This window comes from Corythoichthys intestinalis, chromosome 7 (genome assembly GCF_030265065.1).
Source record: "Corythoichthys intestinalis isolate RoL2023-P3 chromosome 7, ASM3026506v1, whole genome shotgun sequence".
Taxonomy (NCBI): domain Eukaryota; kingdom Metazoa; phylum Chordata; class Actinopteri; order Syngnathiformes; family Syngnathidae; genus Corythoichthys; species Corythoichthys intestinalis.
Window position 1 is genome coordinate 24,052,838 of NC_080401.1, and position 13,120 is coordinate 24,065,957.

Genomic DNA, 13,120 nt, shown 5'->3' on the forward strand with positions numbered 1-13,120 from the left:
AAGAGTTTTCAGTACAACTAACTTGAATGCTTTTTGAAATGTGGGAAGAAGTCAAAGTACTTGTAGAAATCCCACACAAGCACAATACAGAACAGCACAGCACACAACATGCAAACTCTACACAGAAAGGTTGGAGACCTTTCAAACAACTTTCAAATCTAACACTCGTCACTGTGAGGCAGATTTGCAAACCACTGTGTTGTCCAGGAACAAACCATCAATAAAATCAATATTGTGGTGACCTATTAAGCAAATATTTTTTTGTATTCTTACAAGTTCTTGTTGGTCTAGGAGCTGTCAGAGGACCGTCATTCTCCACCACTTCTGACAGTTAACGGGCCGGGGGAGGAAAAGCTGTTTCGCAGTAAAAGTGCAGAAGTGGAGCTAACAGTGGAGAAGGAGAAGGTCAAGAAGATGTTGTCTGAAGGGTAATAACATCTACATTTTTCTTCTACTTGAAAAAAATATTCAGGGTTCAGATTGAAGGAGATTATTAAAGTTGATCAAATCAATGTTCCCATTGAGATGACGATATAAGAGCTGTAGCCAAAATTTAGCTAAATGATCATTTCAATTTAACGGACTGGTGGAACAGGATGGATTTATTTAATATTGCAGTTGTAGTTTGCAGTGGTGTTAAACCACGCTACACTGTCTTAAGCCCTTTTCACACACATATCCAGGGAAATTCCTGTGTAAGGTGACGCGGGATTTTCCCGCTTCATTGCCTTCACGCACAAACACATGTCCCGAGAATGAAGCGGGTTGGAGCTTTCACAGACTTGACCCGTGTTGCCCACTGGCGCTCTCTGTGCGGGGAGGGGTGCTGGCGTGATTTTATAACCGGATATTACATCATTTTTGGTCGGCATTCGCTGTCACAATCTTGGTCAAATTGTGTTTTGTTCCGAAGGGAGCATTCCCGATGTCGTAACTGCAGCAAATTTAAGCTCAAGACTGTATTTAAGATAGAGGTATGATCGGGTTTAAAAAATCCAGCCCGACCCGACCCGGGTCCGCGGGTACCCCGAGCCCGAAAAAAGAAAAACGACATTTTATATTTTATTTGTAGGCCCGAGGGCCCCCCCCCGAAATTTTAAGTTTTATTTGTGATGACTCAGGAGAAGGAGGAAAGGGAGGGGATGCGCCATAAAAGCCTGTCTTTTGTAACGAATTCTCAGTTGGCAGACCCCCCGAAATTTTATGTTTTATTTGTAGGCCCGAGCCCGGAAAACCCCCCAGAAATTCTATGTTTTATTTGTGAGGACTCAGGAAAAGGAGGAAAGGGAAGGGATGCGCCAGTCAGACAGACAGACAGAGCACTGCTTGCTGCTTGGAAAAACATTTTATGCCTGTGCATAAAAGCCAGTCTTTTGGGGGGTAAACTATATTATGCCGTGCATGTTTCGGCACAGACACTAAAGAGTTAAGAGAGTCGCGAGCGACCGAACACGTTAACACGTCGACTCAACGAGCTGAGCAGACTCGCCAACATCCATCCCCTACAATATATTTATTTTAAAAAGTTAGCGGGAGAGAACCCCAGCCCGACCCGAACGTAATAATTGACATTTTAATTTCGTTATGTTTTCAGTTTAATTTAGATATTTTCAGCTTGCTATGTTTGTAATTTTGATATTTGTTTACCACTTTTCGTCTTACTGTGAAGAGGGAGGAATTGACGATCGGCCTGCCATGATATTAAAGTCATCAGCCATCGTGATGTGCCCTGGGAATTTAACGCCTGCTTTCATGCACACCGCTTCCCAGGAAAGTCCTGGACATGATACTAGGACGCCACCCGTGAAATGTCCGCGTAATCTCCGTGTCAGTCAACACGGGAAATTGTTTTCACACACAACTGCTGCACTGTTAAGTCCCGCGATATTCCCGGTGTTTCGGAGTATGTGAAAGGGGCTATATTGACATATTTCTATTATTTTTTTCTTGTTCAAATAGCTGCAGCAAGTAATGTAACCAACATAAGCATTATTAAAAGCAAAAAGATTAATACTAAACTTCTGTTCGCCCCCTGACTGTGTCAAATAAATCATTAAATCATTATAAGCCAGAGGATTAACACATATATGTATTTTTCATAAACAATGGCCCAATGGTCTAATGTCCTCTAAAGAACACTTATGCTTATCCACTCAGGGATAAGCACTTTAAAAGGGCTCATTTTGACTGAGAGAATAGAAAGTGAAAACGAGCCTAAGTGTCCCAAACCAGAGAATTGGTAGATTAATGCAGGTGACAAATACAATTTATTTCTACTGCCAGAATTTTTTTATGCACTTGTGAAGTTGCGAGACAAATTGCCCAATTTTACACACGCATCCAAATTTACAATACTGATTGTCAGTGATTTCACAGTGGATCATCATTTATCATTTAAGAGTTTGCAAATTGTGCACACACTGTTCTGAAGTAGAAATTTTTCTTCTTGAGCAGATGACTGTATAACACTCTTTCCTTGCACATGCATTGTTGTGCACAGTAAAAACACACAGATGAGTGATGTAACAAGGTGAACATATTTTTAAGTGGAGCAGCACTGAAAAAAAAAATTCACATTTGACTGCTCCATTCAGTCGGATACCCAATTTTCATACATGACGTTTGAACCTATGTCTTTGTCTGGTTTGTGTGACACAGTCCCCGTAGTGGTGTGTATGATATTAGCAAGAAGAAAAACATTTCATGAGCAACTATAATCCAGATGCTTTTATTTGATGACATTATAAGCCTTTGCAGGATCTTTTCCTCTGTTGCTATGGTGAGTAGCTATATGGTTACTAAGCTGTGGAAAGATATGACTTACGGTAATGCATTTCAAAGCTCTCTGGTATATTTGATATCCTGACTAAATCCTGACCTTTACCACCATTTCATTTCATGGTGACTTTCAGAATCCTTTATGATCTAACTTGGATCATGATTTTTTTTTTTGGGGTTCAATAAAAATGACAGTCGAGGCTTCATGTTTATAGTAAGGGAACTTCATTAAATTATCATTATTACTACAGTTTCTTACCATTGTTTCTTTAGTTCTCCCTGCAGTGTTGAACTGTATTTATTATTTATTTTAAAGCCACTCTACAAAATACAATAGCAATAAATGTAAAATGACCAACAAACACAACGTCAGTTGTCTGTATGGAAGGATTACAACAGTGTTTATTCTAAAATAAAAATATGTTCAAAACATTGTATCTACTTGCTCTATAGAGGTCCCAATGTTTTTCTTTTCACTCACAAGCATGGGAATTCGAAGGAATATGTACCAACCATCCTTGCCATCTTTATTATTAACAAAAGTACAAAACTAGACAAAATTGGTAATTGTTCAGCAATGAAAAGCTACACATTGGTCATATCCACCTATTTAGCCAGCAAACGGGGGATCTGCAACAAATGGGTTGCGATACCTTTTCTCATCATTTTGCTTGGTTCAAGTTGGTATCACACATTATATAATGTAGACATGAAATTCAGTATTTTGTCTTCAGCGTCAAAACGACTCTATTCAGAAGAGTTTAAATCGCTCCTTTAGTATGCTAAAAAGTCAATAATTAGTTTTAATAATATTTAAATAATTTTAATCATTGATTAAATTTGTATAAGGTAGCTCCAGCGTTAGCAGCTATTTATTAGCGGTGAGTTCGCAGGAGGCTAATAACATTCGGCGGGCCATATTTCTAGGGCTGTTGAACAGGTGAAAATGATCTATCCACTTTGAACAAACAAGCCTGACTCAATTGTACTGTAAATAAGGCAATGCACTCCTGTGGTTGTAATGTCACTTTTAGTCTGCAGCTGCTAACAAATAAACAAACAAAAAAAAAAATTTAGTGGCTCACAATGTTGGTAAATTATCCTGCGTAATTCAGGAATTAATTAGAGTACCGTATTTTGACCAGGTCTGGCAAATGCTTTTTATTATTGCTCCCCCAAATGGAAATTGAGGTCCCTTACAAAAAAAATAACATTTAGTCTTTTCCCAGGTCCATGTGTGAAATCAATCTGGAGGCAGAACTTTTCACCTTACAGGACAGTAACGCCAAGCTTGTGGCAGCACTGCAGGAGGCCAATGGCAGCGTGGAGCAGTGGAAGCAGCAGTTGGCTGAATACCAGGAGGAAACGGATCGACTTAGAGAGCAGGTGGGAAAATTATAAAGATTTATTAGTCCGTCTCCTGATTTGAAAGTGGCATGGATCTAAGGGGCCGTTTACATGGTGACTCTCTGACAGTACGAAAAATTTCAAATTTGCATTTGCGTCTCTGTTCGAACAATGTCGCAATTCCGCATGAAAACGATGTTGTATTCATGCCAGGCCCTAGGGGGCAGTGCAGATTTACAGGGCGACAGAGAATGATGCACTTTGACCCAACCAAGCTCCCTCAGCCCGGAAAAAAATATGCCCGCCCACTCGAAGCAATGGTATTTTTCTTTTGTTCAAAAAGGCACAAAAATTGAAACATGTAACATATTAAATCTAAAAAAAATTTTAAAACAGTAAATTAAAGCCGACATCCCGCCATATTTGCTGTTTTTAATGTTTAGTAGCACCGCTGTGCACACCCAATGTGACGTGTACGAGTGCTAACGTTAACGGCGCGGTCTCGCGCAGCGGGAGCCTTTGATATGCATGCCGAGGAAGCCCCGCTCAATCCCCCGCAATCGGATTCTTCCACTCTGGAGGCAGGATTCAGAATTTTTTTGTCTTTGCCGACACCATATTCACGCAAGGCGAGTCCACTACTCAGTCATTGCGTCTTTGTGTCGCAGAGTCGCCATGTTAACTGCCCCTTAGGGACGTTGGTAGTTTTCTGTTTTTCTAAAGGGACATAGCTTTGAACATGACATCACCCCCCCCCCCCCCCCCACACACACACACACACACACACACACACAAACAGGTTTACAATTGATTATAGATGTCATTGGATGGAGGCAAAAAAGTGTGGTACATGAAGTTGCTCAACTCACTTAAAATCGAAGTATGTGGCCAGTAGAGGAGGCCGGACGGTTGTAGTTAATTTTAAACTTGTTAGAATTAGTTATATTGGCAAAAAGATGCTCTGGAACACATTACAAAGTACCATTAATACTGGATGTTACCTATATCACTGGGCACAACAAGTATTCTCAATAAATTATTAATTTGATTGACATTTTCTATGGCTTGTTTTGTTGATAAAATTACAGCATAGCACAACTGTAATGCATCTTGCCAAGAGCTGCTACACTCGTTTATATGCATGTGGAGAGGTGGAATCCCCGAACAAAGACACACACAGCTTTGTCTCCTCCAAATTGAAGTGGGGGGGTTTCATCCTGCCACTCGTTGCATGGGTTATTTCCGTGACAGGCTCCTGTGTTAATCGAAGTATTTCATCTTTAATTCAAGACTCGAACATTATGGCCTTGATCAATCAAAATATCCTTCTTCAAGGTGACTAAATGGAGTGGTGCAGCAGCTGACCTTTGTCAAAAACGCATCACAACTAATTAGGAAACACTCCCATTTTTTACTCCATACTTCGGGTTCTTCCATCAGCAAGGGTCCAGGTAAAGGTTATCCCCCAAATAGAGACACACATCAACATGCACTCCTGCAAAGTCAACCAGGTGGCTGGAACTAGAGCAGGCCTCCAGGGTTTGGCAGAGGGGAGGGCAGACACCCGATACAGTCCAGCTTCCCTACCCTCTCTGCCCCACTTAGAGGAACATGATGAATTACTGTTAGGACTCCAGGGATCCTTTTAAATCCCTTGTCACATATGTTTCATTGTTTTATACTGCAGTGGCATGTACATTTTTTTGTACATACAGTACAGTACAATTTGTCATGTGGTATATTGCTATGTGATGGATTGCTGCACTATCAAATGAGATTCATTCATTCAGTTTAAACAAAATATTGTACCTTCAAAGGTGAATCATGCTGAATTTTCATTGACAGTCAGGGTCAAATTAATTTGTTTATTTATTTTGATTATTGTGGTTTTAGTTTGCAGTATTGTGGAACTGCTCCATACCATGTTGAGACACATGACAAAAAAAATGCCAGCTTTGGGCATTTAGTTAAGTCTTCCATGGCCGTCCTTTTTTCAACTATCCTCGTTGACTGTCAGTTTGATAGCAATCTAAGTGTTCCCTGTGGAGTTCAGAGAAAGATGGAGCTTTGAGGAAATCGTCACTGTCAAATGCAAAAAAACAAACACAAATTTGCTTGGACTTTCTGAGCTATGAATTTCCGCGTAAGTCGGAACTAACCCTGTGAGTACACCTAATTGCCCCCTATCAAAATAACTATCCAAAAACATGTATTGTACGTCATAATAATAAAAATAGTCACCTTCAATCTATGAACACTCCATTTAGAAAATAAAATACAATAATGATGAAGAGTGTACAATCACGCTTTGAAGAAAATCAATAGAGACATATTTGCTTACAAAATCAAACCTCGATGGCTGCACAATACAGAGGGAAATAAGGTCCAAATCTTGGGCAATTCAACGAGGAAAACAGCAGCACCGCTCCAGCGGTGAAAATGAACGCTGCTCAATAAGATAGTGGTCTAATAGTGAGCTGACAGGGGAGGGCATCGCCAAGCCCGTGCCGTTTACTGTTTCTCTGATTCTTGAAATGTTAACTGGCGTTCACACCCGCTTCCTGACGTGAAAGCAATGCATGAAACTAACAGAAAATAGCACTGGCGTGACGTCAAACAAGTCCGAGTGAAACAAAGGAAAGCAGACAGCACATATACTGTGGTATAATGAAATACCAACTATGCATAAAAATTACTGGAAAGATCAACCATTTGGATTAATTAGACCTAATAAAAAACTAAATTCAATAAAAAATAATATACTGTGCTTACCATCAATGCTATGAGTTGGCAGATGAGACACTGTTATGCAACATAAAAAAAAGTAACGACTGGAGAAAAAAAACAGCGGACGAGACACACGTCGTAAAGTCGAAATCATGTACCGTATTTTTCGGACTATAAGTCGCACCTGAGTATAAGTCGCACCAGCGATAAAATGCCCAACGAAGAGGAAAAAAACATATATAAGTCGCACTGGAGTATAAGTCGCATTTTTGGGGAAATTTACTTGATAAAATCCAACACATAGAACAGATATGTCATCTTGAAAGGCAATTTAAAATAAAAATACAATAGAGAACATGCTCAATAAGTGTACAGTATGATGATGTTACATGATGCATGAACAACGAAATGCGAATGTAATGTCCTCACCAGGACGCTACAGCTCGGTCCTGGCTATACAGCGAGCTAAACTCCCAAATGACGATGCTGGACGTCCATATAATTTGCTGACTTTATTTTGGCTATCTTTATGACACTAGCATTTGAAGAGTGAAACTAAAAATAGAAATAATACAAATCAATTTCGTCGTCAATACCAAACAGGTTCACATCAACGTAAATGAATAATAATTAGCTGCTATCATAGCAATGACACAAACTGTTAGCATGCGTTCGCTAGCAATAGCACATCGTTCAAACAACCACACAACTGGCTCTAAGTGTCCGATCGCGGGTGGAAAACACACAACAACAACAACAACAGAAAAGATGATACAAACAGGCGTTGCGTCTGTAGAGATATTTTACAAGCATAAACAATGAACGTAGGTTCGCAGCCGTGTTTTTCTCTCTCTAACGCGCACACTTGCTCAGAGCTGCGTAGCTGTCTGTCTTCTTCTGGCGTCTGAGCGCTCCTCTTTGCGTAAACAAGTGCGAGTGCGCCCCTGCTTGGGCGTGAAAGCGGCACAAACTAAAAGCATGCATTTCAATATAAAAAAGCCAGTGATACAATTGAACACACATTACCAAAGGCAGAACGTGAATGTGGCCGGTATGTTAACGTAACATAGCTATTAAGAGTTATTCAGATAACTATAGCATAAAGAACATGCTAACAAGTTTACCAAACCATCAGTGTCACTCCAAAACACCAAAATAACATGTGAAATGATATAATAATGTGTTAATAATTTCACACATAAGTCGCTCCTGAGTATAAGTCGCACCCCCAGCCAAACTATGGGGAAAAAAACTGGGAATTATAGTCCGAAAAATACGGTAAGTGGGATACGCCAAAACCCGGGGACTACCTGTACTGTGTTAAATATGGTTATACAGCTGTGGTTTATTTATGAGCTTATTCAGATGGAAATTGAACACCCCTCTCGGCTTTGTGATCACTGAGCCATGACGGATAAGTTCAAACGCTACAAACGATGGAATTGAATTAGTTGTTTAAAAACATCAGAGCTCACCTTGTTTGCCTTTTCCAAAAATATGTTGAAAAATTAGAATTGGGTCAGATAAGGAAAGCAGCTTACATAAATGTTCTCAATGTCAAATTTGACGTTTCATTGCTGTGACTACTGCCAGTCAGACAACAAGGGGCAGAGTGGATCCAGAGAATTTACATGATTCATACAGAGTAAGAATATATTAGGGCAGTCCTCAGTGATGTGCTCAGTAACTTGGGAGTGTGGTCCAAATTTTCTTTCCTTTCTTTTGAAAATCCATTGTATGAAAATGATCTGTATCTGCCTGTGTGGGCAGGCTGTTGGTGACATTCACTTTTCATCCTTTTTAATGGATAAGTATTTGTATGTGGCTTCATATGGTTGATTTGCAGAACTCATTAAGTAACATAGGAGGTAAGTGGTCATCTTTCATTTGTGAATGACACCAATAATTAGGACTAATAAACCTTCACTAGGCCCTTCAGTTATAATGGGAACCCTTCTATCACTTGATGGGTGATGATCTCAAACCTCGATTCCAATTTGTCAACATATTTACTAAAGGCAACACATTTTACCAACAAAAAAGATTGTATTGAAAATGTTGTTTGATTCATGCTTTGTTGTGCATTGTTTAGTTTGATGTTGCTTACACATTATATTACAACAGCTTATAAGGTTATCATGAGCCATATTTAGATAAGGAAAAATAATGCACCTCTCCTAATTAGGTGACTTTGCTTTTACTGCAGGGCATTTGGTTCATGAAAAATAGTATTACATTGAAACTACCTGTACTTATAAAACTTGGGTTGACTTTATCCTCTGATATCTTGCAACGTGATCAATCAGTTGTGAAATAAAAAAACAACACGAACACAGTAACCGTGTACCTTTGTTGTTGAGTTCATTATCCTAGTGATGAAATGTGTTCTTCTATTAATTATCAGTGTATTATATATTTAAGGTGGCAGAGTTGGAGGCTCAACTTGGCCATCCTGCTGCTGCTGCTCACACTGATAAAGAGGAGCTTAGCCGCTCACTGGAAGAGCTGGAAGCCCTGCTTTGTGCCAAAGACCAGGTAAAATATAAGCCACAATCCACCCTGTACCCCGCACTTCCGTTTCTGCTCATTATTCTAATTTGACTCTATTTGAGGAAGTTCCCACCAAATGTGGTTTTCTAGATGCTGATGTATTGCTGTAGTGAAGTAGAGCTATGATCAGGCCTGGGGTAATTTAGTTGCATCTGCATGTTTGAAGACCTTTCTTAGATATTTTGACAGATATTCAGGCATGAAAATCTCTCACCTTTCGGCGAAATTCGCCGTTTTGAAGTCAAAAAGGATGACCTACGTGAATCGTGTAGATCCGAGGAGAAAACTTTTAAGGGGGGTGGGGGGTTCGGGTGTAGGCATGTGCCGGTTACCTTCACGGTTTACCATGCTATGAAAACGTGGCGGTTACAAATCCACTAAAATTTTCCGTCATACAGTAGTACGTATTCGTTATTTTTCATGTGTCGAAAATGCAGCCAGAAGTGGCTTGGCGCGGCAGCACTTACCCCTTCCTCTGTTTGATGGTGCGAGTGTCAGTGACGCTATTCCAGCAAACCCAAAAAGAAACACTCCAAACGCAAGGCGTAAATTCTTCAATTTATTGATCTCTCAAATCGTGGTAACTGAAATATACCAAATGAATACATTTAAAACGTTGTACAATCGTATTTTTCCACGTGTGAGTCGCTTCAACAGTTTAGCTTCATGAAAAAGTTCGCCAAAAACAAAACACACATTTTCCTTTCAAATTCAATACACAAAGTTACTAAAAACTTACAAAGACGAATGATAGGCAAGGCTTAGTTAGGAGAGCAACTTCATTGAGGTTAATCACAGCCGCTGAGAGAGAATCAAGTTTGTATGTGGGGAGGAGAAAAAGAGCGTCAAAGATCGCTAATTGCTACAGATGATCTTGTCCTAAGAACAAATTCACGTTCGCTGGACGAGGTGAGGTCTCACTCCCAATTTTTTTTTTTTTAGATGAATGCATTCGCCAGCATATTGAATTTGGTGAGTAATGGTTTTAATCGTTTTCATATTTTGCGGTATGACAAAGTTACTGCCGTTTGTCGCAGCTTGCGTTGAACACTGCCAGAGCGTCCAGTGAAAAAATAGCTCCCGTTAAGGTAGCGTCAAGCTTGTGTATTTAACGGTCATATAAAAGCAGTGTTGTCAGTAAAGCGTTATGTGAGTAATGCGTAACTGTAATCTGATTACTTTCTTTCAGTAAAGAACAATCTAACGCGTTCATTTTTCTAAATCAGTAATCTGAGTAAAATTACTTTCCTTGATGCCTGTGCGTTACTATTTTGTTATTGCCCCATAATGTATGTAGAATGAAGAATACTGTAGTCATGGGAGTGACATCACATGTCACATTTTCTAATCAAGGATGGAAAAAAAAGGGTCACGTGTATTACCATGATGCGTGAGCCGTGAGCGCTGGGAGTTTGCGGCCAAAACAACACAGCCTTGCTTCCCCTCCAGGATGCAATGAAATAGGCAGGAGATATACTACAAGAACTTAAAAAAGCGGACACCAAAACAGTGTGGCAAGATAGATCGGGTATGGATTTTGACACATCAAGAATCAAATCTGTGTTTTTATCAAACTATATGTGGTTGTTGCGAGTTTCAGCTTGTCCTGTCAGGGTCACTCGCATGTTTTTTTGGCATAGTTTTTACACCAGATGCCCTTCCTGATGTCGATGTGCCAAATCATTGACTCTTTCATTGTGTTTCTATAATACTGAATGTGTAGCTTGCCATTACAAACATGCTAACAGTTCTCGGCATGTGTGCAGCATTTGTTTTGGATCTTTACAACTTAATATTGTGCTTTTATTGGTAAAAGGAACCTCGGAATAGAGACTTGTAGGCTGTAATAAGTCACAATTGTTCTCTTTTACTAAAATATGTTATTAGAAACACATAAAATATTGCCATTGAGTTAAAAATCTATAATTTGTACATCTTTTGACCTACGGAGGGTGGCATGTTTTATCCGCGAATGGGATGCTCGGGGTGATGACATAGTTTGTCACTATCACTAGACGAACACTACCGGTGTTCTGCAATTCTTACATATGCAGCGAGACGTCCAACACATGTGCACATCGGTTAAAAGTGGCGAGTACTTACTACTTGTGTTTTATAGCAGATTGTTGATCTGTTGACCACAATAGTCATATAATGTATTTAGACCACCCTTATCTATCATGTTTAAGTATTTTCTTAAGGCATCTTTAGTATGTTCTGTCTGTATGCATCTAAACAAAACAAGCTGAAAGTGCACGGTAGTACTTTGAGTGTCAGAGTCATACGCTGAAAGCAGCGTAACCCAATGACGTCACAGCTCTGCGATGTCAACAACAATGGTGACCTACTAGTTAACCCTTTAACACCGAATGTGTCAGCAGCGATGCGTTTACGCATATCGTCTTTGAAGCTTCGTTACGCTGTAATTACTTCACCCACATGCCGCTGGCTGGTCTCATTTGAAAGTGTGGAAGTTGATGTCCACACCAGTTTTTATTTGAAGTCAATTGACCAAGAAAAACGAGAGATTATGTCATTTGAATTACATAATTTTTATTGCACTCATAAATATGCATTAAAATGCTGCATGGACCATGTATCTATCTCCATATCTCCATCATTTCTTGTCCTTTTTCAAAACCGTAAGCAGCACAAAAGACTACATATCCCAAGAGCCGTTGTGAAGTCAAGAAGGACGAACCGAATTTGATCATTTTTAATAAATTTACAAACGAGGCGCCATCTAATGAAAGGTAGGCATGCGAAGCAAGCGACGGCCGGTTGGTTTGAGCGAGCGACTTTGAAACGTGCAGAATAAATCTAAAACTACATTTAGCGCAAGCTAATGCATTATTTCATTAACTCAAGGAAGAAGATGAGCCATATTTGTCGTTGTTATCTTTGGATGAGTCGCCGTCTCGGCGAGTAGAAGTGACAGCAGCGCGCAAACGGCGAAAGAGTAGGCTGTGTGACATTGTGCGTAACGCAGCTCCGTGACCTGTTCAAGAAGAAGCTTTGTTGAGTGCGCAAAAAAAAAAAAAAAACACTTTATTGGGTCGCATGCCTGAAAAATTTGAATTGAACTGAACTTGTCAATATTTCTTACAATAGTTTTTTTCAATGTTATATATATATATATATATATATATATATATTTCTTCACTATAATCTTTTCAATTTTATGTAGATGTGTGTTCGAGAAGCTTGATTGCATGTACGTATATACTTTTGATAAGGTGATGGGTACAACACCTAACTTCACAAAGAGATATCCTCCAAACCCTTTGTGTGTTAGATGATATACATAATATTTTTTCTCACTATTTTGCACTGTATATAACCTGTTTTGACCATAGTATGTGTAAAAGCCAAAAACGCCTATGACCATACCTGCTGTTTGTGTTGAATTGTCAAACATAAAACTATTCAATCTTATTTTTTTCTATTGAATGTTCATCCTAACAAGTTGAATAAATATTATCAAGCTTCAAAACGGTTGGTCGAGCATGTTTGGTTGTCAATGGGACATCAACATTAGAAATTTTGAAAAAAGATTTTGGGATATTTTTTTTTTTTTTTTTTTGTCTGTTTGGGTCCAAAATGTGGATTATAATTGGTCAGTGAAGAAAACAACAGTTTGGACATGAGGTTCAAGGTGTCCTTAAAGGAGGGACCCAACTTGGCCATTGTAAACATTTTTTTCTTTGAAAAATAAAGG

General features: G+C 39.3%; 1 protein-coding gene across 2 annotated transcripts in view; it reads left to right on the forward strand.

Moving 5' to 3' along the window:
• The window catches only part of homer3b (homer scaffold protein 3b), a 70,761-nt gene that overhangs the window by 41,947 nt on the left and 15,694 nt on the right, over positions 1-13,120 (forward strand). For both annotated transcript variants that reach the window (XM_057842070.1, XM_057842071.1), the window contains 3 exons: positions 292-428; positions 4,008-4,164; positions 9,274-9,387. In XM_057842070.1, coding sequence (XP_057698053.1) covers positions 292-428; positions 4,008-4,164; positions 9,274-9,387 — 408 coding nt within the window. The remainder of the gene's footprint in view (positions 1-291; positions 429-4,007; positions 4,165-9,273; positions 9,388-13,120) is intronic.